The sequence below is a fragment of the Gavialis gangeticus genome, unplaced genomic scaffold (genome assembly GCF_001723915.1).
Source record: "Gavialis gangeticus isolate Ggan-Ray unplaced genomic scaffold, GavGan_comp1, whole genome shotgun sequence".
Classification (NCBI taxonomy): Eukaryota; Metazoa; Chordata; order Crocodylia; family Gavialidae; genus Gavialis; species Gavialis gangeticus.
The window spans coordinates 201,740,748-201,768,334 of NW_017729032.1; the positions used below are offsets into that span (position 1 = coordinate 201,740,748).

Genomic DNA, 27,587 nt, shown 5'->3' on the forward strand with positions numbered 1-27,587 from the left:
AGAAACCTAACAATGTTTTCAAGGGAGTAACCTTCCCCAAATGCATTCCTAAGGGAAACATCTGAAAACTGATGCTTCTTCCGTAAGGAAGTGCCATCCCTCGCTAGGGATGATCATTTCTTTTTGGGAGGGTAGAGGGGTTAGGATGGGGAACTCAGAAATGTTGAGGCGAGCCCACAGGCTCTGATGACCTTTTTTCTCCCCATCTGCAGACTCTCTTGAGTCCATTTCAAAGTCTGGGACCTCAGGAGGTGGTAGAGATTGAGGCTTAGGGGCAGTCGCCTCCCCATCAGAGCAGTCAGCATCATTCCCTGAAGGTACTTCCCTCTCCAAGGTTTCTGTTGACCACAGCTCTCTTAGGGGTCATATTTCTCTGGGTTGAAGCTTCTGAGTCTCAGCTTCAGTTTCATTTTTGGTCTGTACACTTAGGGACTGAGCTTGGGGGAGTTTGGCTCTCCAGCATCAGCTACCTCAGGAGTTGTGTGGATGGGGAATTCCTGAGGAAATGTTGGGCTCACTGGGGCAGACTTTCTCTTTTCTTGGGGTTCAGCAGTAGGATTTGGGATTTCTTCTGAATGGGATGGGTGGGTTGGATGAGAATCTGGGAACAATGCCAGTAGCCCCAGCAGAGACGGAGATAAGCTGGGTGGAAGGTTTGGTTCCTGTGTTACATTCCATATGCTGGTTGTCTAGCCATGTCTGTAGCTGCTTGCCCATTCCTGTCACAATTACGTGGCAGGGGGAAACACGGAGCTTGTGTAGTATGTCTGGACAGTTAACAAACCTGGTCTTTGGCATGTGAGAGAGATTGAGAAATGGTCTACCAGACAGTAGGTGGTCATAAGGAGCATACTGTCAGTGTCTCCTTTCACATGTCTAATGAGAGCTCCACCTTGACATCCACTGCCAATCCTATGTCAGCATGATAGAAGGCAGGGTATAATTGTGACAGTTTTTAGGAAATATGCAAGCAGCAAGGATTTCTGGTGATGCCATTTGTCAGACTTAAGTAGTCTCCTGTAACTGAGTCCTATACTGGTCCTATATGTTAAAAATTTAAGTTGTTAATTGTTTGGAAATCTGTTGTGGACCTGTGTGATCACTACTGCTTCTAAAAAGTGGTAGTTTTATTCTGGACTGGTTTTCAGCTTTTGAATGGTCTCACAGGCTAAGCCTTGTAGTTTCTATTTGTGATATTGTAAAAGTCTAAAATTTTAGGAAATGGGTATTACCCAGTATGAAATGATGTCGTTTATTAAAGTTGTATTTGACTCAAATGCTTTTGGTTTTTTCCCAGATGAGTATTTTTTTAAAAAGTATTTTAATATTTTGCTAAACTTTTGTCTCTTTCAGGTTATGCAATGGTCTCTGCAAGATGGCTTGTTCTTGAGTTGGAGCTTTTTAAAACAAACATATGCTGGTACTTCAACTTTATTAAGCGGACTATAATTTCTTCTCTCACAACAACTACATAAGCAGACAAAATTGCAAAGATCTGCCCTGTTTCGAGTATGACAGCCACGACCCGTGGCTCTCCGGTAGGAGGGAATGATAGCCAGGGCCAGGCTCCTGATGGACAGTCTCAGCCTCCCCTCCAGCAGAATCAGGTATGATACAACATTTGCAAAACCATTCAAAAAGACAACAATAGTCCTGAAGTACAGGATAATATTAAGTATTTCAGGTCTTTATGACAAACCACACCCCCAAGGGGATTTTTAACCTCTTTAGTGAAGAAAAATTGGGTCTGGTTAATATTCCCTTGAAAGGCTTCCAAGAAAAATTCAGGGGTTGAAGGAAAAGCTACTGAACAGGTATCCCAGAATATTACTAGACAGCTCTGTATGACTAAGATGCTGCCTTTCAGATAAAATGGGATAGTTGGGAAAGTAAGCTGTTGTTCATGCATATTAGTGAAGTAAGTCTTTTCCACCAAGATGTCAGATGTTTCCTCAGAGCAGTCTCTCTGATTTGTCCACCTCAGATTTGTAAAGCAGCTACTTCTGATCTCCACTTGCTGCTCATCACTCTGAAACAAACTTTATGCCTCCTGCCTTCCAAGGAAGGTAGTAATGTATAGGAATGCCACTTCTGGTGGAGAGAGAAGAAAATGCTCATGCCTGAGAGACAAAGCTCTGACCTGCTGTGTATCAGTTTATGTTCATAACACTAAGGAGTTCTGAAAGTCCAGATCCCTTTTTTATTTAACTTCCCTGTCATCTTTAAAGGGATGAAAGCTGCCACACCTATTTTATCAAAATGGGGCATTTCCAAAGCATAAATTGAAAAGCACTGCTTTAAGAAAGTGGTTCTCAGTCTTACTGGGTATGTGGCAGGCTTGCAATGGAGGTGGGTAACTATTTCAATACAATGTTCATGGGTATTGTGATTCCTAGGTAGGAACTGCTGGTTTTAAGAACTAACAGCAAAGCTCATGTCCTCAGAGCGGTGGCTGTTTCCTGAACAGAAAAAAAACTTATGTCCAGTACCAGATCTTTTCTGTAGCCACCTGGTTGCTAGTTTCAGGTTTTCAAGCTATGCCATAGTCCTCTTGTTACAGAAGTGGGTTAAGCCCTGCATATGTAGCTCATTGTATTTTCCCTGAATGCACACTACAAAAAATTCTGCCCTCGTCAGATTGATTGACTTAATATGATGGAAAATAGGAAATTTCCTGTTGTTTATTTGGAAACTTCTAACCATCATCCAGTGATTCATGGGCTGTTGAGTCACTTGAATGTTTTTTAGAACTTTTTTTTCATTGGAATCTTGGGGAAGAAGTGTTGAAAATTCTGTTGCTGTGAAGGTTATGGTCTTAAGCGTTTTGCTCCAAATTTGAGTTGACAGTGTCCATTGCATAATGAATTTAGGGGAAAAATGGTGCTTCAGTTATTTACTGACTCAGTAATGTCTGGCTTCTGCCCCAGATTTGCTCTAACCTTGTTAATACCAGGGGAATTGTAATGGTAGGAGAGAGTAGAGAATTCTAAAAAAAAGGTAGAGAAGAAGACAAGGCTAGACAAAACTATTCACAATTTGGTTTGCATCTTACCTGTCATCTATTATACTGAGGGCCTGCTCCTGGAAGAAGCCAGGGGATGGGTTATGGGGTGTGGGGTATAAAACTGTTAATCATCCATATGTGTTTCTGAATTCAGGAGATGCTATCATATGAGATCATCCAAGATTAAATTCTATCTAGCAACCTAATGCAGCTGCCTGGCGCACATCATAAGCAAAAAGTTGATTGTTTACAAATTAGTAACATGCTATCCACAGTTTCTATGATATATTAAAATGTGAAATTAATACAGATCTGCAAATATTAAGTTCTATAACTGCTTAACATAAGTATGTGTAGTCATAGTGGATCAATTTCAGTGTAAAAGCTCTGAAATATTCTCACTAAACTGTCATTTTGTCTCTCTTCTAAAGTTTTGAAATATGCATAATTGACATCTTGGCATGCAGATTTAAACACGCCATGCTGAAAACAATAACAATGTAATTTAATGGCTAAGATATCTATAATAAATAGTATATGGGAAAAATGGAGTTTAGACTGTTGCTAATATTAAATTAGGGGAATAGAGGGGTTTATGTAATGAAATTATTTTGCAAAACAAATAGAAATGTTGGCATGAATCAGTTTTATTGAAATGTAAACATACCAACAAAGTATTTGGAGTTCAGACACTTGCCTGAAAATTGGAGATGGAAATTCTTAATGATTTTTTTCAGACTCAATGAAATGTGAAAGAAAAAAATAATCTTAAAAAAAAGATGACATAGAGATGTTACACTTCCTCAACTTAAAGTAATGTTGGCTTACAAGGAGAAAAAAACATTCGTTCTAAATTTTAAGTTTTGGAAGTTTTTTGGAGCAGATACTGGATTCTTTTCAATTGGTATAAAATGTGCTCAGTGTACAAGACCCTCATCCTAATGAAGGCCTATGAATACTACTGATGGTCCATTTTTTAGCCAGAAAGGTGTCTTTAAAAACAAGGAAATCTGTATTCTATTTACAGTTATTTGCATATGTTTTAAAACTACTTGGGTATTGTTGCCATCAAAGGAATAAACTAAGAAAAGAATAATATGTAAAAAAAACAAACAAACAAACAATCATTCAGTATTAGGAGTAACATGTTGATTTATATACAAATCAACAGAAAGCAGTTTAAGGTTGAACTACAGTGGAATAGGATAAAGCACCACTGGATAAGACTATCTGACCCCCAGATGAGTGATGTGGGGCCAATCTGCAGGCTGGATCCATGTTCAGTAAGTCTGTGGGTGTGATTTGGCACTCTGGCCCAGCCCCGCATACTTGGATCTAGCCCATGCACTGGCACAGTGCATGTGACAGTCCACAGTCGCATCATCTGGTTGTGCAGCTCCCCATGGGTCTAGAAATTTAGCGTCAGGAGCAGCAGCTCCCTGCTACCACTCCTGTACAATTAAATTTCTGGATCTGTGGGGGAGACTTCCAGGCTGGATGACAAAGGTCCATGAGCAGGAGATAGAGCTGTTTAAAGAAAAAATACATATTCAGAATGCTGATGCCTAAAATTAGGCTCCTGAGTCCAGATACAGTCATTTTAATTGAATAATATTGGTGAGTCTAGGAAGTAATTTGTGGAGGAATAGAGATTTTTGTGAAGAAATACTAATCCAAGGCTGGTTTACTATCCAACACGTGTGTGTCAGGAAAATAATTAAAATTCCAGCTTTTTAAATATTAACTCAGACATTGTTATTTAAATATCTCTTTATATTGAAACCATTTCACTTTTTAAAACAAACTCTTAAGCTTAAATGTAAAATTATGACTACTTATGTTAAAGGCTAAACATATACTACAAACTTATTAAAAGAAAATGCTACATCAGTGAATCCTTCAAATATTAATGAGTTTAAGTGAGGTATGTTAAGGGGAATATTTAACTTTTGAAGCGAAAGCTTTATAAAGATGTCACAATGTTAGTTACTCATTTATGTAGTAGTATTTTTAATCTTTACAGTAAAGCAAATGCTAGTACAAGCAACTTTTTCAGGGGTTGCTATTTTTATTTTGATTTGTATGGAAGAGATGCATGTCAGTACTTCTGGTTTCAGTTTAGCTAGCAACTAGAGAAAATATTTTCTTCGTTTGAACTGTTTCAAAGTGGAGAATCAGGCTGGGAATTGATCAGGGCAGGGATATTTGCTTTTGTTTTCTAATTTGTAGATAAACAGATGAAAGAGGATGAAGTGTACTATTTCCAAGACTTTAAATGTTGCAGAGCCAGATTTTTCTGAGCTAGTTAAATGCAAAATGGGATTTTTCAAAAATGTGTTAATTGTCTAGCTCCCATTGAACTAATTTAAATTATTCAATAACAAGTTCATTCCTTTGTTTTGATAAATAAGAACATGTTTTGATAGATATTTATTACATATCAGTACATTTTAAATAGCCCAAATAGCGTAAAAACGAAACTATATTTGGATAATAATTAAAGGTATTAACAAAGAGCAGCATAATGTTAAACAAAACTATTTGGTCATAAAAAATGTGTAATTCTCCATTTGCCCACATCATACTGATTGCATTTAATTGGATCAATTGATGAATGCAGAGAGATATTTGTTTTAAGTGAACACAAATAAGTATGGTCTAAGTATGTGGATGCATAACAATTGAAGGTAACAGTTGCAGTGACGAGCAGGGATCCTGGTTTTCTCCCCCAGTGGGAATTTCTTTTTTTAATCGGAGAAAACCAGGATACCTGTTTGATCAGGAACCAGTTTGTTGTTTGTGAACTACTGTGACTCCAACCCCAGGGGTGAGAGTGAGCACCCAGCCCAGCATGCTTCTTAGTGGGCAAGTAGGCTGTACTTGCACCCATGTTTAGAGAGTCCCAGCGAGTAGGTGACCTGTGGCTGGGGATGTGATCACTTTCTGCTTTCCCTTCTCTCCTAAACATGAGTTCAGTAAACTGCATTGTGCTTGCTTGATGTGGGGGTGGGGGAAAGGAGTGCTTGGACCTGTACTTCTAGAGTCCTGGGGGTATAATGATAGCCCATGGTCTAATAGGGATTGAAGACACAGCTGGCTGTTAGTGAACAAGCAGAGTAGGGGAGTTGATTGATTTTAAAAAGTGCCAAAAAAGGTGGAGGGAAAAGGGAGGCAGCAGAGTTCTGGGGGTATGCCAGAGGAGTCGGATAAATCAAACTCGGGTACTATTTTTCAACTGTGTCACTGAATCAGTTCAGTGTTACGTATGGACACCAAGCATTCTGTGACACAAGTCTGGTCATTCATCTAGCCATCCCATACTGCATCACTTCTCACTACCCCTTCCTTCCAATGCTGTTACAGGCTTGTATGACTGTGCTTCAGGTTTTAAATTGTATTTAAACCAGTCTGTGTTATGTATGTTCATGATCAGAGTTGCTTATAGTGGACTCATTGGATAAACTGCTCTTTGCCAAATTAATATGGTGGATAGCTGAACTTTGTAGCCCATCTCAACTGTTACTAGTTCTGTGTAGCAGTGTCAGCTTTGTGGCTGCAGCCACAGGCTTGGCTAGTGGGAGACAAGCACTGAAATTGATGGTTCCTAGTCAGTTTCATGGCTTATAAATAACAGCTGGGAAACTGACCTGCAGCTGATTAAGTCTGTTGGCTTTGTAATGCCAAGGTAATTGCCCTGTTAGGCATGAGGAGGGGAGCAAACAGTTGAGAGCGGTCTGTTGCTTGCAAGAACTAGCCATCATGTTTAATACACTGAAGGCCTTTAGTATTGAGATTAACGAGAAATGCAAATTGTTTGTTCCCTTTGCACAACTTAAATGCTGGTCCAGGTTATCCATGAGTGTCTTCAGTGGCTTTGAGTGTACCAGTAGTTTTAATTGATTATATGAGTGTCTGAGAATAAATGCTAAGAACACACTATACCAGCCAGTGATGGGCTTCAGTGGAAGTACTATCTTTTTGTATAAAGTTCCCACCTTTTCTGTGAAGGTATTCCATTTTTCATAGAGAATATTCCCATGGTCATCCTCTTATTTTCTCAGAGAGAAATTGAAAGTTGGCCCATTGAGAACCAATTTGTGAATGTTCTTTCTTGTTCCAAAAGACACTTGTCCATTTTCCAGGAAACTAGCTTCATTTTTAGCCTACTTAAATACTATTTAAAATACTGAATTTGAATAAGATGTGATTCTGGTTAAGACATTTTAAAAACTTAAAATCTGTGTTCCATGTCCATAATATATCATGTCCAGTTATTTTCTGAAGACTTCTAAAATGTTGTCTTTCAGTGTTTTGAAAATTTAAAGAAATTGAAAGAGAAAAATCAAAATAAATGACATGTATACAATTAGTGTCTTAGAGGAAAATATATAATATGTATCCAGTAATCTTTTATGTTTAATTCAGACATCTTCACCTGATTCTTCCAATGAGAATTCCCCAGCTACTCCGCCTGATGAACAGGGTCAAGGGGATGCCCCACCCCAGCTTGAAGATGAGGAGCCTGCATTTCCCCACACAGACCTGGCAAAGCTGGATGACATGATCAACAGGTATTTTAAGACTTAAGCACTGTTTCTGATGTCATTAGTTATTTGTCAAATCTCGTTAATATTACACACAAGACTGGAATCACGTTCTGTTTAATTGGATTTCTTATCAAAATTAAATTATTTTTGTTAATATAGTATTCAGAATGAAAGGGCAGTAAGAACTGAAATTGTGATTTACAAAAGGTTTTCCAAAGTGGGCTGCCTTCAGCAGTTTAATTAGGAATAATTGTTTTTAAAGGCACAAGTTAAAGATCGGTATTTGACAAACAATTAAAATGCAGGGATTTTTGGTCTTTTTTGTGTGTGTTTTTATTTTCCTAATTCAGGCCTCGATGGGTTGTTCCTGTGTTGCCGAAAGGGGAATTAGAAGTTCTTCTAGAAGCTGCTATTGACCTTAGTAAAAAAGGTATGTTGAAAATAGTTTACTAGAGCAATGTGTAATTCTCTTTTTTTTTTCTGAAGGTATTCTGCTTCCCTCTTGGAGCCTTAAGGATAATGTATAGTTTTTTTAATACACTTCATCCCAAAGATTCCAAGTCCTAGACAAGCATATGGAGCTTCACGGATCTGAAATTTTCAACATAGTAGCTAGGAGCTTGGTGCCTTGATACAAGCACCAGGGTACACTGATCCCACACTATAAGTCTTGTCAGTCCTGTCCCATTTGTTTTTCTTCATTTTTATTTGCATATAAAGACCCATCAGATCTGCATTCTTGACAGATTTTTAATATTTAACTTCAAGATTTAATGGTTTTCTGTATTTTCCTTTAAATTACTAATGTAATTTTGACATGTACCTTGCCAAAATGTTTCTTCAAAATCAATAGTTAGGTTCCCAAGGAGGGTAATAGAAAATGAAGGTTTTGACTATATACAGACAGTGTGATGTAAACAGAATAATTTTCACCCTACATAATAATTTGCTGCATCTGCCTCATATGGAGCTTCTCTTCTGGGTTGTTTGTGTTCAGCAGATCATGGTAGGTCAGTGGCATGTCTTATGCTTCTAGAAAGATGCTTTGGTCTCTATTGACAAAGCATATTTCCATCCCCATTAAGCAGTAGCCGCGGGAAAAAATATTATTTGCGAGGGGAGCTGAGGGCCACTGTAGGGCCAGCATGCGCTGGTGCTGTTCAGCATTGGAGAAGCGCATGGCAGGGTCATGGCAGTAGCATCGAGCAGCGCCAGGCGCTGTGGGATAGTGGAGCCATGGTGCTGCTGCTATCGCCAGCCGCCACAAAATTAGTTTTGGCGGGGCTAAGCCCTGTTACCCCCGGCCTTCTGCTGCTTATGCCACTAAGTGAGCAATCTCAAAAGTCAGAAAAACATTTTTTTTTCCCTCTAATGTACCAGCTAATTTTGTTTATACAAGTTGCCTGTCCCTGAAATTGGGATAATTTGATTTGGCTAATTTGGCTGCCTTGATTAAACATTTATTACTTGGCAATTTGAGGAATAAAGTTTTGCAATTAGCATATAGTTCTGTTCTGTCTGCCACAACAACATTGTATCAGTATTTGTCCTCTAGTTTGGAGCACCTGCTGGAGGTAAACTAGGTTTTTGGCTGCATTTTAGTGAGCCAAGGGAGGATATGACCCACAGAGTGGCCTCTAGCAGAAATCTTTAGGTCGTCATAGCTCTTTCAAGAGGTCACACCTATTCAAAGCCAAAACAGGTACTGTCTTTGAAAAAACTGAAAGATACAACAGTGTATGTCTTTGAGACTGGAACAGATTATTAGGAAGAAATTCTGGTCTTAGGGCTGAGTGTTTGGATGCATCCAGTTGCTCTATATCTGCCTTAAAATTGTAAAACCATAATCAGTATACCAAACTAATGTAACCTGAAAACTTCTTCCACTGCCCTACTGATTATGTTTACATCCTCTATGACAAAGCATCAGATTTGACTTTCATTTGAAGAACTTTTATGGCTGCTTCTGTTCTTTTTTCCCCTAGAGATCTGTAAAAATGCTGTGTAGAGCTCCATTCGTGCACTTTTAAGCACCACTGTTCTCTGAATTTTTAGTGTCTTATTCTGATGATCATTTCAGGCAAACATTTCTGCATTTGCTATTTTAAACACTATTTCTCATTCCATTCAGTGATGGTTATAGTATTGTTCACTTACAGATAAGTGGATGTAGGTACAGATAATTGTCACAAAGAGAGGTCTAGTATGTTAGATGGAAAGGGATTAAAATTGAAAGATAATTCAAGTCCTAACATGGCTATCAGCACAACTTTTGCACTGAGAACTTTGCTGCATTAGAACATTGGAAGCATGAAATACCAGAACTGTTACGGTCACTAGACTATTAAATGATTACACAGTCTGTATTTGTTATGTCATGTTGGGCAATGTGGCAATAGGGTAACTATACGGGTAGGTGAGTGAGGCAAAAGTCTCAGTTGCTGCCTAAAGGGAGAGTGCCAGAATAGAGCCCTGACTGGTGGAGTGGCCCTTCCTGTTCACCCTCTCTGCACCTTCTCTGTAGTGTTTCTGGCAGTGGGGAGGGCAGAGAAGCAGCAGCAGCACATAGTGCAGGTACAGTGCCTAGAGGTTCACTGCTGTTTTGGGGGAGATCCTTTTCCTGCTGCTGAAAACCAGTCATTTTTTGGCTGCTTGACACTCATATTAGCAGCAAAAGTGTTGGCTCCTACAGCAGGAGCGAAGCTCCAAGCACTACTACTTGTGCTGCTACCAGTGCTGGAGCCAGTCCGTCAGCTGGAGCAGGGAAGGTGCAGTGTGTGGGGGGTGCAATACTGGCTAGTAGGGTCTCTGCAGTGTGGCTTAGTGTTTAGCATTGGGTTGGGATTATGGATCTGGATTCTCTTCCTGGCTCTGACAGTGACCTGCCAGTGATTCTGAGCAAGCCACTTCACTCTTATGCCTCAGTGTCCCTACCTATTAAATTTGAATAATGCTACTAATCTTTTCTGCGTGTGCTTTGCAAAGATCTGTTGATTTAAACAGTGCCATGTAAGAACTAAGTAATATTAATATCTCTTCTAATGTGAGAGGGAGGACTTGGGAGAAATATTTAGATGGTCCAGCCATTCTTTTATTTTATTTATTGTTGGTTGTCTGATGGCATTACTTAGTCTTACAGAAATGTTTTCTTTTTTTTCAAGGCATCAGTGTATTCTTAGCCTAAAAAGCTACTCTCAACAGTAGATTGAAGTAACCCAATGATGGGGGCTACTTCTGTTTGAAGGAACGGTTTTCCTTTATTCAGTATTAAATCATTACAAAATATCTAAAATAAGGGAGAGGATCCTTAACAGGAAAAGCTACTTTAAAAAAAATAAATGTCAAGTTGAATTGTAGAATCATAAACATTAGAAGGGACTTCAGGAGGTCATCTAGGCCTAACCCCACGCTCAAAGCAGAACCATCCCCAACTATATCATCTCAGCTAATGCTTTGTCTAGCTGGGTCTTGAATCTCAAGGATGGAGACTCCACAACTTCTCTGGGTAACCTGTTCTAGTTGTTGCAACTTGAAACCATTGTTCTTCGTTCTGTCATCTGCCACAACTGAGAACAGTCTAGCTTCATGCTCTTTGGAACACCCCCCCTCAGGTAGTTGAAGGCTGCTATTAAATCCCCCCTCAGTCTTCTCTTCTCCAGACTAAATAAGGTCAGTTCCCTCAGCTTCTCTTCAGAAGTCATGTGCCCTAGCCTCCTCATCATTTTCGTTGCTTTCTGTTGGACTCTGTCCAATTTGTCCGCATCCTTTCTATTGTGAGGGGCCCAAAACTGGACACAGTACTCCAGATGTGGCCTCACCAGTGCTGAATAGAGGGGAATAATCACTTCCCTCGATCTGCTGGCACGTTCCTACTAATGCTGGTAAATGGCATTCTTTTACAATTTATAAAGTGACCAAATCTGAAATAGAAAGGTCTACCTTTCTGCTGAATTTCACGTCTGCTGCAATGGAGGTAATAGAGCTTTTCAACAAGAAGACTTTTCTAATGGGAAATATTAGGCAACCCAGTTATAGGACTAGCTGATCATCAGCTGGAACTGCACTGGGGCTTGTTGGAGACTCTGGCTCGGTTTTAACCTGCCACGCATTCAGTTTAAGGTGTGATGAAAACCAGCCACCAAAATATCACGTTTTTTCTTTGTAATATTTTTGCAGCAGGTTTCCCTTTCTAGTGGCACCGTTATTTCCCTGTGAATGTGGCTGTGGTACTTCCTAAGACATACTACCTAAGAGGTGATTAACAGACTAATCTCACCTCTTACATGTAAAGTCTACCAGGTGCCTCACTTGTACATTCTGTCTCTTGACACTATCATCTCTTTCATGCACTAGTCTGTTAAGTTTAATAAACAGAAGTATTTAAGGTAGTTCAGGAACCCAGTTTCACCATCAGATTTCCCATGTTTATGCTGCTGTTGTCCCATCCTTCCAGTTACATTAGTAGTTGATGGCAGTTCTCAGTATGTATTGAAATTGCTGAAGCTTGTAAGAATTCAAAAGGCATACATAGTAAGAATAGTAGCTATAGCTAGCTCCTGAGTTTAACTTTCAGCTCTGCCACTGACACAGTTTGTCAAATATGAAAACAACTTAGCTTCCTTATATCTGTAAATCTATAAACAAAATCCATAATTGCTTGTTCCTATATTTTTAAAGGTTTTAGCTTTTGAGGGTGAAGTATTTTGAAATTCTTGTAGGTCAGGAATTTGGTGTAGTCCAAAATTTGAATATTGTCAATGTTATGCTAAGAGTCCAATTGAATAAAAACATGTGATATATGAACTAATTGTTCTCTTCCTTTTTTCCCAATAGGCCTTGATGTTAAAAGTGAAGCATGTCAGCGATTTTTTCGAGATGGGCTAACAATATCTTTCACAAAAATCCTTACAGATGAGGCAGTGAGTGGTTGGAAGTTTGAAATTCATGTGAGTTTATTTGCTTTTCATAAATGCAATTCAGTTTAAAGTAGGGGAGGGGCTGGAGAGGTGGTCTGTTCATTCGTTATTGAAAATCTTCTTTCTTCCAGTTCTGTATATGTGTATGGCCTTTGGAACATTTCATCCTTCCCATCACATATGACATTGTCATGGTCTGATGGATGGGTTTTGGAAGGAATCAAACTTACCGGCTGGTACTGTGGGGAATCAGTTTCTTCTTTCTGCATTTATTAATTCAACCCCTTCTTGGGCTCCTAACTACACTAGGCAGATGTGTGTAGTCCTACCTATTTTTCTATTTAGTTCAGCAGCTTTGAGAATTGTTTTTAGGCTCTGAGACGCTTAGAAACTTGGCTTATTAGTGTATGTTAAGTGGCAACTATGTAAATGTTGACACTTTCCTCACTCAAACCCTAGCCATGTGCCAAATATGGAGTCGTGAAGTTTCTGGTGAGTGAATTAAATCTTAAAAAAAAAAAAAAAAAAAAACAGGCAGGGAAAAATATTATTTCCCTACTTGCTCATAAGTGAATTATTAAAACAAAAAAAACCTGAAAAGATTTCTCCTTATCTTTCTAAAAACAAACCAAATTAATCTTTGTGAGAAACCAGGCATAAAGACTTTCAGTTCCAGAAAAAATGTTTAGAGAAAAGAGAGAAAAATGTACAACTTTCTCTTATAAAGACTGTTTTTGTAATTCTTTGCTAATGAGAGCATAACAATATTTTATTATTATTTTAGAATTTAGTCATCTGCTGAAAGCACTAAGCATTTGTTTCTTAATAGAGGTGTATTATCAACAACACTCATCGCCTAGTAGAGCTTTGCGTGGCCAAGCTATCCCAAGACTGGTTTCCTCTTCTTGAACTTCTTGCCATGGCCTTAAATCCTCATTGCAAATTCCATCTCTACAATGGTACACGTCCCTCTGAAACAGTTCCTGCGGGAGTTCAGCTGGCTGAGGATGAACTTTATGCCCGACCACCTGACCCTCGATCACCAAAGGTATAGTGGGGTTTTTGTAAACTTAAGCTGATAATTTTCATATTTAATATTTTATTTAAAAAATTACTATCCAATTAGTGAGTTGGCATCTGTTGAAGGAGACTTTCCTGGAAAAAACAAACAAATTAACAAAACGGTGCCTAAGCATCTAGTATAAACTAGTTCAATAAAATATAAAAACATACCCATTAGTTTCCAGCCTTGGGAGTAATAACCAAAGTGAAGGGCAACATATACAAGCAAAACATTACTGTGGATCAGCCTTCAATCTGAGGTCATTATTTTAACACTTTTGAAACCCTGTTGTAAGCCTGCTGTGGCACCTGTTGCTTCCTTGAATCTATCTGTTGGATCCACTGTTAAACTTTGTGGCTCAGGCTTGTCCTATCAGACACCTGAAGCACCTTCATTTGAACGCATCAGGTGCATTTTTTCTGCATGTTTAAAGGTAAAAGAAAGAATATCATCTTTTTCTCTTCCAGAAAATAATGGTCCAGCATCATGAAGTTGTAGTAGCTATCTTTCTATCTGATCTTTGGTGAAAATTACCTTCTTCTTTTTTTTATATTCTGGATTTATCCTATAGGCCTAAAATTACCTTGAAGGTCTCAAGGGTTTATTACAGTTGGTAAAATTACCTTATTAAATCCAACATCTAGACTGGCAATTCCTAAGAAAGCAGACAACTTGTATCAGTTGATTTTTTTTATCATAACTCCAAATTGATTAACAATGTTGGTTATAATTTGAAGAGCTAAATAGAGACTATAATAATATTACTTATGGAATTGTGGGTAGTTTGAACATTAGGCCACATGGGTAAGACGGTATTACCTCTGGGGGGGAAATTGGCATTGATCATACAGATATTGTTGGAAGAACAGGAAGAGCTGGCCAGAGCCCTCATGAGTGAAAATCGGATGCTAATTACTCATTGAGAGAGGTGCCAAAGGATGTGGCTGTGACATCAGAAGCTGTAGTATCCACCATTATTTTGAAGCATCTGCACTGAGCAGTTCTGGTGTGCAGACTAGATTCAGCACCATAGATGCTGCACACAGCATAGGCTCAGTTTGGGGTACATGCTGCAGGCACTGCCCACACCAGAAGCTATATGTAAGCTGCTATAGCTAGAAAAGAATAATCAAATACAGAATGGGAGAAAAATGTTTGCCTTTGCTACTGCACCTTTATGTAGTACCTCATATTAAAGGTACTTAATGCGCAGGAGCAAAGGCGCATTAATGAATGTGTAGCCATGCCCAGTAGGTCATAGTGCCACTGTACTTGGTAGTGGTTAGGCCTCGAAGTATTGTGTGCAGTTCTGGGCTCTAACTTTTAAGAAAGATATATAGAAGTTGGAGTTGCTTTGGAGATGGACAACAAGTGTTAAAGGACTTGGGACACAATCCATATAAGGAAGCATTGAGACAACTAGGCATGTTTAGCTTGGAGAAAAGACAAGTACTGTATTTACCCAAATCCAAGATACCTTTGAATTTTAAGACTCCTTCCCTCTCCTCCCCAATAATTAGATTCTGTACATGCAAAACTATAAGCATATTATTTTCTATGTGTAAAATAAAATCTAATTACTGGGGAGTCATCTTTAAATTCATCTATCCGTCCCTGTCTACTCCACTGCTGTCACAGGGAATGCAGCTGCAGGAGGTGAGGGGCTAGATCCACTCCCTGCCTACCCCTGTGATGCTTATCCCTTGCCCCTACCCTCCCATCTGCCACTCTGCTGCCAGTTTCCAGTGTCTGCTGTCCCCATTCCATGCTTGTGCCTGACCCCCTCCCCCCCGTATCAGGCAGTCCTCGACTTACAACATTTCAGACTTACAACGTTTATAAATTTGACACCCTGTTTCAACTTGGATGTCAGTTTCGACTTTACAACACTTGATCTGATGTGATGCCATGCCAGCAAACTAGTTTGCTGCATCGCTTATCTCCCTGGAGAACATCTGTCCAAACTTCCGTGGACACTTTCTTTAAGAAAGCAGCCAAGACTCCAGAAAAACCTTCAGCCAAGACTCCTGAGAAGCCTCCAGCCAAGAACCCTTCAAAAAGTCCAACCAAGCACCTTTCAAAAAGTCCAGCAAAGTCACCTCAAAGAAGTCCTTCCAAATCAATATAATTGCATTTACAATATAAATACATTAATGTAGCTATGTTACTCATCTATAATTGATCGATTACAAGATTCTGGGGTGTTTTTGGTGAAAATAGGGTATCAGGCCTTGGTTCAGGGACCGATCTTCCATTTATAACATTGTTTCTTATGAGAAAATTGGTTCTGAGTTGCGGTGTTTCAACTTAAGATACGGTTCTCAGGAACCAATTGTGTCATAAGTCCAAGGACTGCCTGTACTTTGCAAAGGAGGGAGCTATTCCTATTTTACAGAAATGGAGAAGTGAAGTGATTTTTTTTCCCCCAGCATCATTTAACAGGGCTAAAGCTGAGAAGAGAGACCAGGTCTCCTGAATTTCACTCCATTGCTCGGTCAGATGGCTAGAGCCCACACTGTCTCCACATACATTTGCAAGTATTTTACCTTAGATCTTGCTCTTGCTGAGGGGAAGCTAACCTATGGAGTTAGATGCTTAGTGATTAATATTTTTTTTTTTTATTGGGTCTAAGGAAATCACCAGTTTGCCTTTTCCTGGAGTAAGAATAAAGGTCAGACATTTGCATCTCACTGTCTTTAAGTGGAATATAACACTTCAACAAAAAGTCTAAATATACTATTTTTCCTTCTGTCAAAGGGTTTAGAAAGCACTTGACTAGAATGAATGCCTCTTCCATGGCCTGCCTCAAACATATTAAAAAATAGTAGAGCTGCCATTAGAGCTTGATTCATACTTAAAAAAAAATTTTCCTTAGATCTGCCATCTAGCATAGATGCAGAGCTTGTTAAAGCAGCATCATAATGTCTGTTTAGCTCAACTATCGATCTACCAAAATATAGCCTGCCAAACTTTCATGAGTGACAGTGGTCAGAAGACACTCAAGGAAGTAATGGAGGTTATATGCTTATAATGTTCTTGCATTGTACCAATCACTTCCAAATTAGGTGTACATATTTTCTAAAGAAACTGTGTTTACGTAGATACTAAATTTAGTAGAAGTAAGATGTCTGGGTTAAATGGTGGGGCAAATCTATGCCCATTTTTGGTGATTGCATGTGATTAGAAGAACTATTTAATATAGCAAAATGTGAATTTTCCTGTGATATGATGAAGAAAAGTAGGCAAGTCACCCCGAGGGAATAAGTCTTATTTTAGAAAAATGTTCTTTATATATGGATATTCAGTGATACAGGGAGATATTGGGTAGGAAGAGATCTGGGGAGAGGTGATTATTACATTTTTATAGGTATAGTGCACTTGTCTTACTGTTTGAAGTTTTATCAGAGATGTACGTTTATAGCAGTATTGTTGAACCACTGTTGCTAAATGAGTGTTTGATAATCTTATTAGGGTTTCTTAAAGGAAATATTTTTATTTAAGGAAATAAGAATTGGGTGAAATCCTTGTCACGTCAAGCTCAATTTTGGCATTGATTTTAACGAGGCTGGGAGTTCACCTAAAGAATGTCATCTTGCTTTACTTTTGTTAGTTGGTGGATTAATTTGCTCAAAACTAGGAACGTCTTTTAAAAAAGAGGATTCATATTATTAAGTGAAAAATAAGCCAACAAATGTGTACATAGCAAAATTGGCAAAGAATACTTATGAGTAGATATTTAGTTACTGTTCAGTACTCAAGGCTAGCCATCTACTAAAATATTTTTGACAAATGTGTGCATGCTAAATTGTGTATTAAACTTGCTTGTTTGGTTATAAAGACAGAATTGTCCTTTAGTTTTTGCTGTGCATTTAGAAACAGTATGTCCTAAGTTGCATAGAGGAATCGTGCGCAACTTCTATTGCTTTTGCCAGGCTGTTGTGCAATGATAGAACAAAACAAAAGTGATTATTTTTGTTTTGTAGTGGCTTATAATTTAAAGATACATTTTTCTAAAAACAAACAAACAAACCAACCACTTTCTTGTATTTCAGGGTTGGCTAGTAGATCTCATCAACAAGTTTGGCACATTAAATGGGTTTCAGATCCTGCATGATCGTTTTATGAGTGGATCAGCATTGAATGTCCAAATAATTGCAGCTCTCATCAAGTAAGTTCCTTAGAAAGCAATCTTTTATCTCCATTTTATAGTTGGGAGGTGTTCATTAGCATTAAAAAGTTAATATGAAACAGAAGATCTGGTTATCCGTTTAATTCTTGGGGGATGATATGTGATCTGCTGTCTTGTTACCTTTACTACCTTGTTTTCTTTGGTTGCTTGTTTACTTGGGAGTTAGCTGGGTTTCTCAACAGAGTACTTCAGCATCTTAATAAAATTAGTCAAGTATTCACATTACATTACTCATCTTTTTGTTTTTTCAGACCATTTGGACAATGCTATGAGTTTCTAACGCTACATACGGTGAAGAAATACTTCCTTCCAATTATAGAAATGGTTCCACAGTTCTTAGAAAACTTAACTGATGATGAACTGAAAAAAGAAGCAAAGAATGAAGCCAAAAATGATGCTTTGTCAATGATAATCAAATCTCTAAAGAACTTAGCTTCAAGAGTCCCAGGGCAAGAAGAAACTGTAAAAAACTTAGAAATATTTAGGTTAAAAATGATACTTAGGTAAGATGTTTTTCCTGTTATAGTGTGGGCTTTTCTGTAATTTTGTTTACACATCTTGCACTTACCTTTTCTTACAGATTGTTACAAATTTCTTCTTTCAATGGTAAAATGAATGCACTAAATGAAGTTAACAAGGTGATATCTAGCGTGTCATATTATACTCATCGGCATGGTAATCCTGAAGAAGAGGAATGGCTTACAGCAGAAAGAATGGCAGTAAGTTGTTTTGTTCTTTGCCTAAATCATGTAGTATGGTGGATTGTTTTTTGCATGTTTGTTTCTTTAAGCATAGCTGTGTGTGTGTATACACATACATACAAATATATGTACTCTGGATTCCTATCCTTTGCTTGTCTCTCTGGTAATGAAAATTAGAGTATTTATAGCTACTGTTTATGGCATGATTAATGCATTAATTGTGCCATAATATAATGTCTGACAGGGACCTGTGAGAAGTAAGTAGAGCTTGTTTTGACACATCTGTGGAATTTGGTGTCAAGGGCTAGCTTGTGCTAATATAATGAAATCTTTTTTGCAATAGCTGTTCTGCAAAACTTGAAAATGTGGTGCTGATAACTGAAATGTTTCCATTTAACTAAGGTTGCCTAAGTCTTTCAGGGCACCAACTGGAATCTTCCAGTTGTGTAATCAAGAACAGTTAGTTGAAAGGAATATCTGTTTATTCTCTTCTTGATTCTGGCCTTCCACATATATTCTGCTTCTGCCTCAGTCTGAACCAACAAGCTAAATTACATTTATGCCTTGAGTGGCATCAGTTACCCTTAGAAGATGGCATTAAAAATATTCCTAAATCTTGCTTCAACTCTTGCCTCTAAATTCAGGTAGTAATTGAGACGTATATACAGATAAATAGTATCTTTCAAATTCTGGCTCGTTTTCTGATTGTCTTCTAGTGTTTAGTTGTTCTCTTTCTATGTAATATGCCATACTATGATGAGTTGACTGAAGTGTCTTCAGTGAGTTAGTTCTGACATTTGGATAATTCAGTTGCTTAAAAAAACAGTATATGCTCAGTCATCCCCCCCACCACCTTTGACACTTGAAGATATTGAGAATTTTTATGTTCAGAGATCAGGATTTTTTCAAGCATGGTGAAACTGAAGTTGGTATCCTTTTCCACTGAAGTTCTTAATCTCCCAGATGTGGTAAATATCACTGATAATGCTTTTAGAGCACAGCTGCAGGAAAAGATTTCCTTTTCTATGTTTTACAATGAGTCAGGTTTCAAAACGTGTAAAATCCGGATTTGCTTTGTTTTTTGCTTGTCTAACGTAAGTGAAAGGGAAGGATAAATGCCTGCCCTTGTGTGTGTATTTTTTTTATTTTTTAGAGATGGAGTGATTGTATATAAAGTATATATTCTGTTTCAGGTTTGTATTTTCTTGACTAGAAATTGTGTTCTCAAAATTTTAGTATTTTGAAAATTGTTTTCTACCCGTCAATTTAAATTTAGGAATGGATCCAACAGAATAATATTTTATCAATTGTGTTACGAGATAGTCTTCATCAACCTCAATATGTAGAAAAGTTAGAGAAGATTCTTCGGTTTGTCATCAAAGAAAAAGCCTTAACTTTGCAAGATCTTGACAACATTTGGGCAGCACAGGTAAAGAATTGAATTGTTTTATGCGTGAAGAGTAGTGGTCTTATCTTACATCACCTTTTGACAGTAGGTTGAATTTTATGAATGGCATAATTTATTCCATAAAAGCAAGTTATTATGGAAGAGTATTAGATTTCATAAAGGAGAGTGTGCTTTCAGGGCTGCTTGTGGTTATGATGCCTGTTATAAGCAAAAAGCACATTATGAAAGTTCATTTTTAAACTTCTGGATGGATTCACCTCAGGTTGTGTTTTTGGATATGCTACATGTGTAATGCAAGGACCAACTGTAAGACAGGGGGAATTCAGGATGCATAGAAGACAGGTTTATTTAAGATCTATTAAAACTCAAGCAATTGTTGGTGAGAAGATTTCAAGAAGTCATATATTAAGAGGAGAATTTACCTCGGTTGTAAATGAACCAGCTTACTAAATAGTTTTTCTTCAGAATTATTTTACATATGAGCTAAATAACAGTGGGAGCTATGAGAGACTAAGACAGGATACTTAAGTGTGAATTTCTGGTATTTAGGATAAAATACAGTAAAAGCTCTGTTATCCAGCATCCCCTGGGAATAGGGGATGCTGGTTAATCAAATATTCCAGTTAATCAGATGTGCACCATGTGGTGCTCTCCTCAGTGTCAGTGTACCAGGGGACAGGGAAGGGGGATCTGCACAGGCTGCTTTGCCCTGGGCCGAAGAACTGGCAAGAACTGCTCACAGTGGCGGTGAAACCCCGAAGTGGTACTTCTGGTTTCGCTTTTGCCATGTCGCTCAGATGTCGGTAATAGAGTTTTCCGACTAAGAAAGTGCCGGTTAATGCAGCTTTTGCTGTAGTATAACCTTTAGTCTAAACAACGCTTTGCTATCCTACTAAATGGAGTTAAGAAGAGTGGCTGTTCCACAGGAAGTAGAGGTTACAGATACTTTTGTTCACATATGTCTTGTGAACCATGTGCAGCCCACTAAGCTGTTACACTCTGCCTATGGGGCTCCCAGAGGGGCTGGGGATGTGGGGGCAGGGCCTGCCACTGAACTAGTGATGGAGTCCCAATGAGCACGTGTGCCAGCAGCATGGGGGCAAGTGAGAGCTGGGTCTGAATCCAGCCTGGGAGGCTCTGTGCAGTCTGTATCTGGCCTGCAAAGAGTCCCATAGTCCAGATTTGAGCTTGAGGGTGCAGCCAAGTTTGACGTCTCTGTATTAGAAGATCAGAACCAAAATTAGCTGTCTGGAATGCCTGGTATAGAAAGAGCAGTGTTGAAGTGATGTTGTAGCCATGATGGTAAGGATATTTTTGGAGGTGGTATCTTTTATTGGAACAACTGCATGATTGGGAGAGATTTTCCAAGCATTTGGGCACAAAGTACCACTCTTCAGATTTCAGAAAGAAGCAGACAGAGCTTGAACAATAGCCTGGTTAAAACCCCATGAGTACATAAAAACAGCCTGCTTTAAAGCAGGGTTGTCAGCCTACAGCCTGAGGAACTGTCTTCTGGCCCACGGTACTCCCAGAGGTCTGGGAACTTAGGGTCTGCTGCAAAGGGAGAGCAACAGCTGTACTAGACCCCATGGATGCTGCTTGCTTTGCCACTGGATCTGGGACCCACCTGCAAGGAGGGGCAAGTTTGATGCTCCTGGCTTAGGGGAGTGGAGCAGAGCTGTAAAAAGAGCAAAGAGACATTATCAGGACTACAGTAAAAGTTCTGTTATCTGGCAGCCCCCAAGAATGGGGGATGCCAGATGACAAAATATACCGGTTAACTGAGTGGCCTGGGCTGCTGCCCCTCCCACTGCATCTGGGGTGTCCTGCTGCCCCTCCAGGCCCTGCGGCCTCCACAGGACAGGGAGGCAGGCCCTGTTATGCCCCTGGGCTTTGGGGGCTCAGCAGCACACGCTGCTTTACCTCAGGCTGTGGGGGCTCAGAGAAACCAGACGTGCCATGGCTGGCACTTCCAGTTTCACTTGACAAGCCGTCATGCCGGCTAATTGAGCATGCTGGCTTGTAAGATGCTGATTTTAACAGAGCTTTTACTGTAATTAAAAAAAACAAACAAACAAACAAAAAACAAATGGAGAAATGCAGAAGGAAAGAACCTGAAAAGTGGAAGAGCAACACCATTCAAGAGGGGAGAAGGATTCTAGTCACCTATGGAGTGCAGAAAGAACAGCAGGTAGATTATAATGAGCCATAAAGTCACTGTCTGTGCTTCATGCCTGGCTTTTGGTATCCAGTAAAGGTACAAATTTCCTTTGTTCCTGAGCCCATCTTTTTCAGTGTATTTTGTAAATTTCCCTTGAATCCAAATATTGTGAATTTAGTGTGAGTGGTAGTACTGTAAAAAATGTTTTCCTGCCTTTGTTTGCAGTTTGGAATGACTTATGTGGTACATGGTGAGATGAGGAGGAAAAAAATAAATTGGTGGGACACACTAATTCCTACTTACTGGTCAATTAGAAAAGGGATTTGAGATCACAGTAGGGCAGGAGAAGGGAAAAAATTGCCCCCCGTCGAAGAAACTAGAAAAAATAATCAAATGATCATCATGTGATAGATGAGCATGGCGAAAGATCTGTTCGGTTATAAATTATAGGAAACAGTGACTAATCCAGGTGTAAGAGTAAAGTTTAGGTCAGTGTGTCATTTGGGTGGAAGGGCTAAATTTAATTTTTTATTTTATTCTACTCATTAACTCGGGTAAGTATAAATTTAGGAATGAGAAGTAGCACTTATTCCCTCTTTGGGAAGCTTAGTCACAGAGCAACTTAAGTAACTTGCCTAGTGGCATTCAGATTGTAAATTAAGACTACTCAACTTGCAGGCAGCTGAGGACTGCACAAGGCATAGGTGGGAGGAGGGCAGAGGCAGTCATGGTGAGAGCCTGTATGGAACATACTGCTTGGGGGCCACATGCGGTCTGCAGGCTACCAGTTGGACAGCTGTGACAAGTGATAGGGCAGGCAGTTTGAAATTAAATCTCCTGAGTTTTGGACCGCAAACTCCATAACTCAGCAAATGACAACTTTCAGAGCCATGGGCTGGAACAGCCCAGGTAGGATCTGAGGCAGGTTGGTGTTCTGAGTTGGCCACCTCTACTGGAGTGGTAGTGGCTTTTCTTGCCTCCCACCTGCAGTACAGGCACAGCTCTTTGCCTTCTGGTAATGGCACAAGCATGGCCAAAGCCCCCACCACTGGAACACCCCTGAGACTTCTTGGTTATAGACACCGGATCCGGTAGCTCCATGGGTTCGATGCGTCTAGCCCCTGGCCTTAATTGTGGACCTCCCATCATTCCAAAGCCATCTTTTTTTCAGCCTGTGTTTTGCAGTCTCAGCAAAAAAAGATGCTGTTTTAGTTCACAGTCAAATCCCATTTGTAAAATAGTTGTAATAACTATACTGGTTTCTTAAAATCAGATTTGCAATCTAGTGCATCACTTAGGCCATGTAGATAAATCAACCAGGCTAGGAGATTACTGCAAGGGCCAACACAGCAGTGAGACCGTAAGTAGGGCTGTGCGAAACGGCTGTTTTGATTCGGATTTGACAGTTTCGGAGGACAGTGATTCGTTTTGGTGTTTTGGATCACTATTCTGTTTTGTTTCAGCCGAATCTGTTTCGGAGATTTGGCTCCACTGAATCTCCTCTGAATCTATTTCAGATGGGCTGCAAGGGAATCTTCACGCAGCCCTACCTAGCCAGGTGGGTCTTAGGGCCGGGGACTACAGGACCCCTGCAGGGAGGATGGGGCCCTGTGTGGCTTGTCCGGGAGAGGGGAAGGGCCGCTGCCCTCTGTGCAGGCGAGGAGTCCCCCACACAGATCTCTGATCCCTGTCGCACCAGATCGCAGGGCAGGGAAGCAGCGCAGAGCATCAAGCAAGCCTGCTGGTCCCTGCTGCTCACCTTGGCTCCGCAGAGAGCAGAGATCTACACTAGGGGTGTCATCACTGCTGCCCACCCTGCACTGCCCTGGTGACGTGAGGCGGGCAGCGGTGGTGAGGAGACTCCGGCATGGATTTCTGCTCCCTGCGGAGACAGATCTGTGCCAGGGTCTCCTTCCCACCGCTGCCCACCCCGTGCAGCCCCAGATCTCTGCTACCTGTGGAGTTATTTCACACAGCAGGGACCAGCACTGCCCTGCCATGTGACTAGGCTCTGCAGGGAGCAGAGATCTGTGCCGAGGGTCTTCTCGCTGCCGCTGCCTGCCCTGTGCAGGCTAGGCTGAACAGGGCAGGCAGTGGCAGCAAGAAGACCCCCGACATAGATCTCTGCTCCCTGTGGAGCAGAGTTATGCATCAGGGCAGCAGTGTACAGCTGTTTCCCTGCAAGCCCAGCTCCAAAACTCCAAAATTTCTCAAAACATTTTTGAAATGTTTTGGATGCCTCATTTCATTTCGGAGATGTTTCTGAGCCTTCCGTTTTGATTCAGTGTTTTGAAACAGCCCAAAACACCTCCAAAACTAAACAGCTTCTGAAATTTCGCACAGCCCTAATAGTAAGGGATTATGAAAAGATGAAAGACTCTAACTCTGCTAATAGATACTTAGAAGTCATTCTGTATTGTTGCTGCTGCTGCTGCTACCACCTGATTGCAGAGCAGTTTGAAGAAATGGTCATATTTTATATAAGACTTTTTTAGAGAAGATTGTGCAACTTGCCTGGCAGAAGTTTTGCTTAGGAGGGCCGTTGTGTAACTTAATGTGTGATTAAAATTACAGGAGCCAACTTTGATTTTATTAAAGATGCAGTAGGAATCGTTACAAGAACAGTCTCAAAGTGGTGCCAAAGCAAAAAGTAAAACTTAGAATATAAAATTAATGGATAGTTTTAAGAATCTGCTCTAAAAGGGCAGCTGCTTTGTATGCCTCTGAATGGAAAAATTTTTGAAGATAAGAGCAGAAATGAACTGGCCTTATTAAACATATGTGTGTTTATGCAAGAGAAATCGTAGTTAAGTAGAAATTCTACTGAAGGCAAATTAGAACACAAACTGCTTTCTATCTGTCACATGAAATTTTAGATATACAAATATAAAATGTGTATGTGACCATTCTTAGCATCTGATGAAGTAGATTGTTTCTTGTGAAAGCTCATGCCTCTCTGAACCAGTTAGTCTCTTAGGTGCCACTTTGCCCTGCTTCATGTGTCCTTTCAGACTGCTGGCTAAATGTCTCTGTAGAAGTGTACATGTGTGATTCCAGCTTTTCTTCTGTGTCAGTGAATGAGGTGGAGTAGTTAAATAATGGAGTAGCAAACGATTTTAAATTTGTATTATGTTCAAGTTTTGTGCTAGAAGACGAGGGAAATTCCTGCTGACAACTTGAATCAGAAAAATTTTAATCTCTGAGAAGCAAGTTCTAGGATAAATTAAGTGCATTGAATTGTAGAACCCAGTTGTAGAAATTAAGTGTAAAATGATATTTAGAATATGGAAGTGTGTGTGTGTGTGTGTGTCTTAAACTGGGGATTTTTTTCTGAAAGCTTCAGAATTGCTATGTGCTTAGTTTTTGTTTTTCTTAAAGAAATAAAAGAAGTAACAGGAGAGTCCAGTGGTTTTAAACTCGTGAGTCCTCCCCATGCTTTCAAGGAAACTTGAGTCTTCTTACAATGGTAGCATAAAGCTAATCTGAAATTAGCAGTGGAAATCATTGTGTTTTATGCTGTTAGTAGGTCTGAAACTTATACCGTAGATTTCAGTGTAACATGTCAAAACATCTCATGAAATCCTGCTTATAAAATTAGTTCATTTGGGTTTGGAAATTTGAAATTCTGCAAGCAAAGAAGAGTAAGTGATAATACCTTAGTTGTAGAGACCTGCCAGAGAAGGAAGGAGGGTGAAATCACAGGGAGTATTTCCCCCTCTTCATTAATAGCTTATGTGCCACTGAGGCTTGCTGCTGCCAGCCAGGAGCATGTTGGAGCCCTTGACTTTGCTGCGCTCCCTGGCTGGGAATGACAGTTGATCTGTTCTCCCAGGCTGCACTGCAGTTTGGAGCCTAAAAGCACAGATCACTCTGCACTCAGCCTCCAGGGTGCAGCTGGTGATATGGCACAGTGGGCATCTGATCCTCAATTGCACATTCTGCCATGCCTATGTAGCATAGCCACAAGCACAATTGTTGGGATTGTGTATCAATCCCATGGTGACTGTCTGCCAAGGGACAGAGCAACAGAAATTGTCACCTTGAATGTAAAGTTTAACGTGGTCATCAAAGAGATTTAGGCTTTAATTCAGGGTTGATTTGGCCCGTATTAAAATAGGTATAGGATAGTTGTTTATGCAAAGCTTGAACTGCAGTTAACCTGCATTAGCTATGATTTGTCTGGGGGCAAAATGTTAATTTGGGTACATCACCAGTACTCAACATGGGATAATAGGATTGGTGGTAGGTTCATAGGGTAAAATACTTCATCTCTGGAGAAATGGGGAAATTTTATGTTTGTTTTTAACCTTACAGATGGTAAACTGGGAAAGTTTGAAAAAGGAAATAAGAACACAGTAATTTTGATTTCTTTGTTTAAATATAGTCTGTTGTTCTTTGTGTAGGAACCTTGGAGTTCATAGCTGTCCACAAAGTGAAAGGCTCGTAAAGTAATAAGAAAGGGTAAAAATATAGAAATATGGATTAAAAATAACAAAATAAGATTAACTTGAGGAAAATAATCAGCAGTGGAATCAATATGGGGGTGAATCTGGAAATAAAATACTAATAGTGGTTTATGGTGGATAAATTAGATAAGAGTAACAATTATCAAAACAACCAAAGTGCAAGTAGCCTTTTTGAATGCATGGTGTTGATGTGGTAAATAAAAGTTAACAATTTTAATTGTTTGTCACCAATAGAATCATAGAATATTAGGGCTGTAAGGGACCTCAAGAAGTCATCTCATCCATCGCCCCTGCTGAAAGCAGGACTATCCCCAACTATATTTAAAGCCTTGTCTATCCAGGTCTTAAAAACCTCTAAGGACAGAGATTCTACGCCCCCCCCCCGGCGCCTGCTTCGGTGCTTTACTACCATCCTAGGGAGAGAGTTTTTCTTAATAGGTAACCTAAACTAGAATTGCAAACAAATGGGGAGGGATCAGGGAAGAATGCTTGTATAACAAGGAAAGTTAGCATTTGTTTGGATGAAAAATGTAAATCCCACCCCCAAAAGTGAAAAATGAAGCTATATGTAGCTGGGATGTATCTTACTACATTTTTTCGTATCATAAACTACAGTTGTTCATTTTTGCTTTTGGCAGGCAGGAAAACATGAAGCCATTGTAAAGAATGTACATGACCTCCTTGCAAAGCTGGCTTGGGATTTCTCTCCTGAACAACTTGATCATTTGTTTGATTGTTTTAAGGTAATGCTGCATATTTCAACTCCTTTATTACTATGTGTCACAAACACAGTTAACAGGCCTTTAAACATAGTGGATGCAGTGTTTAATAATGTGGTTACACATAATATGCAGAATATTGCATTTTTTATGCATTCATGTAATTGAAAATATAAGGATTTTTTGTCTCTACTCTTTCAGCTAATGCACTTTCATTGGAGCTTACAGGCTTACTGCATGTAATTCTGTTCCTTGAATGCTATTGTTTTATTCAGAAAATAAAGGAAATTTTAAAAGCTCTCCTGGTCTGGCAAGGGGAGGCACGGTAACTAGGAGGCAGAGCAGATTTGTACCTCACCCAAAGTAGATATAGATATATCTATAGCACAGACATTTGTTGGCTGATTCTTACT

General features: G+C 39.6%; 1 protein-coding gene across 1 annotated transcript in view; it reads left to right on the forward strand.

Annotated features, from left to right (window-relative positions):
* The first annotated feature begins 1,337 nt into the window (after positions 1 to 1,337).
* The window catches only part of USP9X (ubiquitin specific peptidase 9, X-linked), a 131,392-nt gene continuing 105,142 nt past the window's right edge, over positions 1,338 to 27,587 (forward strand). Inside the window, exons 1-10 of the mRNA XM_019524162.1 lie at positions 1,338 to 1,607; positions 7,430 to 7,575; positions 7,902 to 7,981; positions 12,385 to 12,497; positions 13,297 to 13,515; positions 17,583 to 17,698; positions 17,971 to 18,222; positions 18,300 to 18,438; positions 19,697 to 19,849; positions 27,094 to 27,198. Of these exons, the coding sequence (XP_019379707.1) occupies positions 1,512 to 1,607; positions 7,430 to 7,575; positions 7,902 to 7,981; positions 12,385 to 12,497; positions 13,297 to 13,515; positions 17,583 to 17,698; positions 17,971 to 18,222; positions 18,300 to 18,438; positions 19,697 to 19,849; positions 27,094 to 27,198 (1,419 nt within the window). The 5' untranslated portion in view covers positions 1,338 to 1,511. The remainder of the gene's footprint in view (positions 1,608 to 7,429; positions 7,576 to 7,901; positions 7,982 to 12,384; positions 12,498 to 13,296; positions 13,516 to 17,582; positions 17,699 to 17,970; positions 18,223 to 18,299; positions 18,439 to 19,696; positions 19,850 to 27,093; positions 27,199 to 27,587) is intronic.